General features: G+C 47.9%; 3 protein-coding genes across 3 annotated transcripts in view; all 3 read right to left on the bottom strand.

Moving 5' to 3' along the window:
- The window catches only part of SARC_09539 (hypothetical protein), a gene marked incomplete at its 5' end in the record, with an annotated part of 12,951 nt that extends 9,531 nt beyond the window's left edge, over positions 1 to 3,420 (bottom strand). Inside the window, 4 exons of the mRNA XM_014296445.1 lie at positions 20 to 1,249; positions 1,956 to 2,077; positions 2,367 to 2,796; positions 3,208 to 3,420. Coding sequence (XP_014151920.1) covers positions 20 to 1,249; positions 1,956 to 2,077; positions 2,367 to 2,796; positions 3,208 to 3,420 — 1,995 coding nt within the window. The remainder of the gene's footprint in view (positions 1 to 19; positions 1,250 to 1,955; positions 2,078 to 2,366; positions 2,797 to 3,207) is intronic.
- A 2,781-nt stretch (positions 3,421 to 6,201) lies between these two features.
- Positions 6,202 to 6,990, bottom strand: SARC_09538 (hypothetical protein; the record flags this gene model as incomplete). The annotated part of the gene is made up of 2 exons (XM_014296444.1): positions 6,738 to 6,990; positions 6,202 to 6,382 (listed from the first exon to the last, which is right to left on the bottom strand). The coding sequence occupies exons 1-2, from the start codon at positions 6,953 to 6,955 to the stop codon at positions 6,202 to 6,204; spliced, it is 399 nt and encodes a 132-aa protein (XP_014151919.1). The 5' UTR covers positions 6,956 to 6,990.
- Positions 6,991 to 7,404: 414 nt separating this feature from the next.
- Positions 7,405 to 8,268, bottom strand: SARC_09537 (hypothetical protein; the record flags this gene model as incomplete). Its single annotated transcript, XM_014296443.1, has 2 exons — positions 7,405 to 7,767; positions 7,960 to 8,268. The coding sequence occupies 2 exons, from the start codon at positions 8,266 to 8,268 to the stop codon at positions 7,405 to 7,407; spliced, it is 672 nt and encodes a 223-aa protein (XP_014151918.1).
- Positions 8,269 to 8,348: the final 80 nt, after the last annotated feature.

Genomic DNA, 8,348 nt, shown 5'->3' with positions numbered 1-8,348 from the left:
TATACATGCGTGCGTGTACCTGGGGATAGGTGGTGGTTCTGCTGAGTGTCTGGTTGTGGCCCATGTGCTTGGCATCGCCTGAGGCGAGTGTCTTGGCTCTGTTGCGTGTGTCTCTGTTGACTTCTGTGACCACTGCCATGATCTCTGAATCAGTGGGACTGATCGCCTCAGCACTGCGGGGGCTTGGCAGGCTGTGGCTGTGTGTGCTGTGTGTGTTGATGGTATGCCTTACCTGTGTACTGCCCTGTGCACCCGGCTGTGCGTGTGCGTGTGTGGCTGGGGCTGTGGCGTCGATGGGAGATGGGGTGCGCACGTGCACTGTGTGTGTGTATGCGCCTGTGGCTGCCTCTGAGAAGGGCTGTAGTAGCATGTTGAGGCTGTCTGTGGTGGCTGTGATGTCTCGTGTGTTGTCGTCCGTGGTCTGTCCACCCACTGCAGTGCCACTGTGCTGTGGGCTGTCAGTGCTATTCACTGCCCCCGTCTCAGCTCCCGACCCTTTTTGTGTCTGTGTCTGTGTCTGTGGTTGTGCCTGTGCCTGTGCCTGTGAGTGATGTTCTAGTGCCCCTAGGCTGTTGATGCGTATGCTGCCTGAGCCATCCGTGGGCAGTGGTGCGCCCCTGTCTACGCTGATGCTTCGCCTGAGGTGGTGGCTGCATGGCTGGTGGTGCTGCGGCTGTTTCTGCAGACGTTGCAGTTGGTTGCTTGCATGCACGCTGTGTGACCGTTGGTCGCGTGGCTTGAGGGGTGGTCGTCTGTGCGTGTGTGGTGGCTGGGCATTGCCTGTGTGTGTGCTGTTGCGTAGGCTGCTGCCCCTGTCGCTGAGCGTGCGTGTGGTGGTGTCGTGGCTGCCCTTGCTGTCACCGGTAGTCACCTTGACCACTGTGTGGCTGGTGCTGCGGATGGCTCGGATGGCTCGGGCGCTGCTCTTGCTGTCGCTGCTTGCGCATCGGCCAAAGGTGTCCTGTGCTTCGTCTATTCGGCTGTAGCTGTCGCTGTCGTATCGCGTGCGTCTGCCGTAACTGTCGTGGCTGTCGTGCCCCACACTCTTCTGTGGGCGCAGAGGGTCGAATTTGGTTGCTGCGTCGCTCTCGTGCCGGGCGGTTGTCATGCCAACCATGCTGTTGCGTCCTCTGAGCACTCGGCCGTCGTGGCTGCTGAGGCCACTGGAGGTAGACCGAAGGGCCATGCTGCGCACACTGCCAGGACTAGGCCCATCACGCGCAGGCGGCACCTTAAAGATGTCCAGCGACTGCATGGGAGAGGAGAGAATGAGACACACACACTACCAGCATGTGCAACACACACACACACACTACAAGCATGTGCAACACAAGCACACACATACACACTACAAGCATGTGCAACAAACACACACACTACTAGCATGTGCGACACACGCACACACACACACTACAAGCATGTGCAACACACGCACAACACACGCACACACATACACACACACACACACTGCAAGAATACGGAGGAAGGGAAGGAAGAGAGAATGAGAGACACACTACCAGCATGTGTAACACACGCACAACACACACACTACAAGCATGTGCAACACACACATACCCACTGCAAGCATACGGGGGAAGGGAAGGAAGAGAGAATAAAACACACACTACAAGCATGTGCAACACACACACACACACACACACATACACACACTGCAAGCATACTGGGGAAGGGAAGGAAGAGAGAATGAGAGACACACACTACAAGCATGTGCAACACACGCACACATACACAAACAGACGATGCAGTTGTTTATGAAACCCTATTCTGGACGGGTGCACTTATAGTTTACATTAAATTAAACATCAGGCATAGCTATGCACACCAGTTGTAGGGTTTCTGTGGTGCTAGTACATCTATATCAACAGATATTCATTCCCAGCCATTTGCGTAGAAAACTACGCATGCCACTGCGCGTATGATGTGCATAGCCTCACCTGTGACTCTAGTGTGGGCGCAGTTGTGCTGCCCATTCCAAACAGCCCCTTGAGGCCTCTTGTTTTGCTGCCGATTGTGTTGAATTTGGAGTTCGACGTGCGCATAGACTTCGAGTGCTCCCCTACAGAAGATCCCCCAAAAGACCCCCAACGGGCGCATATGAGACATGTGGACTACCACACGGTGGTGTGACGGATCACACCCACACGAAAACGAATGCGAATGAAAGACGAGTCACCCCGAACACACCCACCGCAATGCGCACGTCAACCCAACACTACTACAGCACAGTATTTAGAAACGATAGTGTTAACCCAACACTACTACAACACAATGTACAGCAACAAGTGATGTACAGCTCAGTGTAATGAGGGAAGTTCTGTACTTACACACAGTGCAGAGAGACCTACCGAAGTGAATGGAGGGTGTCCTGGGGGGTGTGTGGGCCTTGAGGTGCAGGTGTGCTGGGGGTGTTGGTGGCAGCTGTTGGATGTGTGGCTTGCTTTTGGAGGTGTTGCTGTCGCTGGCGTCGTTCGTACTATTGGCGATGCTGTTAGTATTACTGTTGTTGATGCTGTGGCTATTGTGGCTGTCTGCATGGCTGCTGGTCATACGCTTGCTAGTGAATATGTGCGTGTGTACCATCCCAGCTGACTGAGACTGTGCCTGAGACTGTGCCTGTGCCTGAGACTGTGCCTGTGCCTGTGCCTGTGACTGTGACTGTGGGGCATTCCAGTTGTTTTTATTGGGCGGTAGTGGTGTCAGACTCAGTGTCGATGGCAGTGACTTGACATGGTGAGGCGAGTTGCCGATGGGGTCGTGAAACACCCGTTGCATTTCCTGCCAAGACAATTAGGGTTATAGGGTTTAAGGTTTAGGGTGTAATATGCGCATGCGCGTGATATTATGAGAAGGATACAGTGTGAAAGGTGCGAGAAAGTCAGCAGCTAAAACATCTTCTGCTTATAGTACAGAGACACAATACATTTCTGACTGGACATATGAGCGTGACAGTTGACAGTGAAGGTATATGCTCCCCTCACTATATACAAGCAAGACTCTGTATATACAACACCCACACACATATATATAATCATAGAATCACAACAGTATACAACAACTCCCTACATCGCTCACTGCGACAAGAGACATGCACAAACTCACTACACGCACTCACTCCCAACACACACACGCACACACACACTCTCTCTCTCACGCACTCACAACACACTACACACACTACACACACACCTGTATGTTCAGGCCCTCCCGCGAGAGATCGCTTGCGTTGACTGCCTGAGGCGACGTGGCACTGCCAGGGTATGCGGAGGTGTTGTATGTGTGTGCCTTGCCGTTGGCTTTGTCTGGGGGTGCGTAGTGTGTGGATAGGCTGGGCTGCTCCTTCAGTTTGGGATCGATTGTGAGATAGCGCTCGGGAATGGCTCGCAACAGCATACGACACATCACCTGCCAATGGGTGAGCCAAACTATCAGACGCACGCGTGAAACCTGAAACCCTAAACTAAATTCTAACCCTAAACCCTAGCCCTATGCATGAGCAATTAACGGGCATGGAAGCATTAGATGCCAAGCGACAGAACAAACGCAGACGTAGCGGTGGGAAGAGTCAGCACTAACCACAGTGCTACGCAATCACGGAAATGGTACGAAACACGGTGTAGTATCATTTTACTAAACTACATTTTTCTAAACAAACTAAAACCCAAAAACATGACGGTATGACGTGAATGATGCTAAGGAAATGTCAGATGTAAACGTACATGGACGAAATGTGCATGCGAGTGTGGAGTGGAAGGAAAGGGAACTGACTATAAATAGCACATTCCAACATTCCAATATCTATAAATAGCATATTTCAACATCCCATAATCTATAACTAGCACATTCCGACACATTCCATTATCTACAAATAGCACATTCCAACATTCCATTATCTATAAATAGCACATTCCAATTGCACATTCTAACATCTTATAATCTATAAACTGCAAATTCCAATATTCCATTACCTATAAATAATACATTTCAACATTCCATTATCTAAAAATAGCACATTACAACATTCACTCATCTATAAAGAGCACATTCCAGTTGCACATTCCAACATTCCATTATTTATAAATAGCACATTCCAACATTCCAATATTTATAAATAGCACATTCCAACATTCCGGTATTTATAAATAGCACATTCCAACATTCCGTTATTTATAAATAGCACATTCCAACATTCTTCTATTTATAAATAGCACATACCCACATTCCATTATCTACAAATAGCACATTTCAATTGCACATTTTAACATTCCATTATTTATAGACAGCACATTCCAACATTCGATTACAGATAAATTTTACATTCCAACATTCCATCGCAGATAAATTTTACATTCCAACATTCCAACATTCCAAAATGTACAAATAGCACATTCCAACATTACATTATTTATAAATAGCATTCCAAAATTACATTATCTATAAATAGCACTTTTCAACATTCCATTCTCTATAAATATCACATTCCAACATTCCATTATCTATAAATAGAACACCACATCATTGCATTATATATAAATAGCACATTCCAACATTCCATTATCTAAAATTATCCCATTCCAACATCGAACATCTATACATAGCACATCCCAACATTCCACCATCTATTAATAGCACATGCCTGGTAGCGTCGCATAGGCAGAATATTAAGAAAGACAAAGGTGGTCTTGAGTAACACTTTGCCGCCCCCGTCTTCGAATTGGTGCCATCGGCCTGCCTCATCTTTGCGCGACTGACGAATGTCAGTGGCTGGGACAACCACAGTACCTGAGAAAGTCAGAGATAACAGCGCACACACATGAGTTAAACCCTAAAACCCTAGTACACACACGAGAGACAACAGCACACACACAGTTGCGTTATACAGACAAGGCCAGGTATACTACGTGCGAGCAATGCAAGGATGGATGTAGGTAAGGATCAATGTAGGTATGTCTATAATTAGATATAACATCAGATAATCGAAGTGTGCGGCGTTGTCCAGGGGCATGTGTTTTCAATACTAGACATAAGGATCTGCGTTTTACTATAAAAAGCATGTGTATATGTATGTGTATGTATATGTGTGTGTATGTGTATGTATAAGTATATGTATACGTATACGCGTGCATGCCGAATACAAATAACTAACACGTGACACACTGGCATGTAGCTGGCCTCATTCAGAAAGCAGAGAGCGAGTGATTGTACGCTCAGGTATCGTGTGCGTGATACTCCTCAGTCCGTCTGTTCTGCTGCACGCGATATGATGCGACAGCTATGCCCATCATATACTGTGGTTGTCATAGTGTGTATTTACTGTGGTTGTCATAGTGTGTATTTACTGTGGTTGTCATAGTGTGTATTTACTGTGGTTGTCATAGTGTGTATTTACTGTGGTTGACATTGAGTGTATTTACTGTGGTTGACATTGTGTGTATTTGCGTATGGATGTCAATCCCATGATAGGTCGTGGTATGGACATACACATCGCACATGTCACAGACACATGCACATGCGCCTGTGAGATGTAGGTGAGGGATTTTTTAACCACAACACAACTGTTGTGTGTATTGCTTAGGTAGCGATAGATAGGTAAGACGTACAAAAAGAGATTGCATACCTACGACAACGGTTGCTCCTTTCCTGGTCCGCGATTGCCTTGACACCTGTCAATGTGTCAATATGTCAATATGTCAATATGTCAATGTGTCAATGTGAGGATGTGGTAGAGAGGAACATTCAGATAAACCAAATAAACTCACATGTCCAGAAATATGTCAGTGGGCGGTGCGTACGGGTTAAACTTAATACTACGCAACACATGCACGTGCACGCATGAACTATTTGCATCTAGAACCCTAAAACCTTAAAACCCTAAAACTCACATGCGTGATGTGAGTGGTCACTGCTAGTATATCATTGAATGGTAATATTTGTATATGGATAGCACTTACTATATATGGCAGTACCCACACCATTGCTCTATCTCTATACTAATTTTACATGAGTGGTCAATATAACTACAATACTGTTAAATGAACACACACACACACACACACACATATATATATATATATATATATATATATATATACACCCACACAGACACAGACACAGACACGACACACGCATCTCAGCTCTAGGTGTCATGCGGAGGGTTTAGGGTTTAGGTTTTAGGGTTTGTGGTTAAGCGATGGTACTGACCGTCAGTGTCATGCTTTCGAAGGATGACTCGATGTAGAACTTGATAACCTGCAGCCAATTCCATTCCGTTGGTTTGGTGTTGGTGACCCATGGCAGTTGGCGCACCACCTCATTGTCAAAGGACAGGTCCACGGTCAGTTGCTTGGCCGGGTCCTTCTCGTACCTACCATGCATGCAGGCAGTGGGTGTGGCGTGTGTGTGTAAAGGTTTAGGGTTATTTAGGGCTGAGTGGAGGAGTAGCATGTGTCCAATGGAATGTACAGTGGAAAGACATTTTGTGCAATGGAATGTACGTGGAATGTTATTTGTGCAATGGAATGTCATTTTGTGCAATGGAATGCCCTTTTGTGCAATGGAATGTACAGTGGAATGGCCTGTTTGAAGTGGTCTTTCACACTATGTGTACATGCACCATACATCATACATATCAACACATACCATAACACTCACACTACCAGCACGGCACGTACTAGCCTGTCACATGTACCCCCCCCCCTTGCCATGACAACACTACCTACCTAGGAATGATGACGCTCTTGACCTGTATGCTGATGACGTGCATGATGCGTGTGGCCTCTTGCAGTCGCCACTCTTCCGCTGCTTTAACAAACATGTCGCGCCATTTGAGTGCCTTGGCAGGGTTGGGTGCCGCCATTTCGAAGCTTTCCAAATATGGGCTGCTGTCCACCTGGTTCGTTGGCGAGTCAGTGCTCTGAGGGGCGTGGTACGCAAACATCTTATCTCCACTGACGTTAACGTAAATGGGCCGACAGATCTGCAGCATCATCTCACACGACCCATGGCCTTTAGGAATAATAGCCGAGCTGTAGGTCACCCCACCCAGCCAGACGGAGGAGAAGATGTGTAGGTATATGATAGGTATTAGCATGTAACCAAGCATATATCAACATATACGAGCATATATAAACATCTACGAGCATACATAAACATCTCCACCCCCCAATACGTCTATACGAGAACAGGTCTACGCCCACGAATATGAATAAACAAATACGCAAATACATATATGCACCCCAAAACGATACACAAATAGATACTTAAACCCCCAAATTCGGATATAAAAAACACACGAATAAACAAACAGATACATACACCCCCAAACAATCCACAAATACATACTCACACTCCAACAGGTCTGCGACAAACGAGTAACACCCCACCCGCTCACTGGGCCACAGGCACGCGCACACACCGGAGAATAGTCAGCTGCATGAGAGGCTGGGTGAAGGCTGTCTTGGTGGTGGGGTGTCTGGTGGTCGCGTGCTTGGCTGGTTTGTTGGCCATGTCCTCGTCCACAATGTACATGTACGAATTACCGCACACAATCCCAAACACACGCCGCCACTTCTTCACGCCCGTCTTAAGTAACAGAGGGCCGTAGTACACCACACTGCGGAAGATGAACGGGTTAAACCCGTGGGTGGTCAGGTTGCAGATCTCACGGTACTTGGTGCCGTCCAGCCGCAGCGTGGGTAGAGAGAAGCCCTGGCGCTTCAGCCCAGGCGACCGGTTCACCGCGCGCCGCACCTGCAGAACGGGGGAGAGGTGGGGTCAGAAATAGGGGAAAACCCTAGAACTGGAAACCCTATAATTCCGAATCCTAAAACCCTATCACTAAGTGCAGGCTATAGGAATACAGGCGCAAGTAAAGGCGAGCAAGCAATCTAAAAATAGAACACGCAGCAAGCAATCCAACCAATCTATAAATAGCGCACGCACCTCATTGGCCTTGCCGCCGCTGCTGCTCATGCTGCGTGAGCGGGGCGTCTTGGTCTTACTATGGCGTGCGGTCATGAGGAAGTCCACCAGGTTGGTGTCAGGCATTGGTGACACACCCGCACTCGACACACGCGGCGTCATGCGTGGCAGCGGAGGCACCTTGTGCTTGTGCTTAATTTTGGGCGAGGCTGCAGTGACCCAGCTGTGGCTGGTGAGCTTGGCTTTGGTCAGCAGTGAGTTGCTGGCACTGCTGGCACTGGGATTGGTGTTGGAGACGGGCGCGTCGGGGTTGGACGATGAGGCTGACATTGGCTGTGGGATGGGGTTGTGTAGGTACAAAGAGTGGTAGGTATATGTGGTTCGTTAGTAACTATCTTGATATGTGCAGC

Source organism: Sphaeroforma arctica (genome assembly GCF_001186125.1).
Source record: "Sphaeroforma arctica JP610 unplaced genomic scaffold supercont1.981, whole genome shotgun sequence".
Taxonomy (NCBI): Eukaryota; class Ichthyosporea; order Ichthyophonida; genus Sphaeroforma; species Sphaeroforma arctica.
This window is presented reverse-complemented; position numbering and strand designations above follow the sequence as displayed.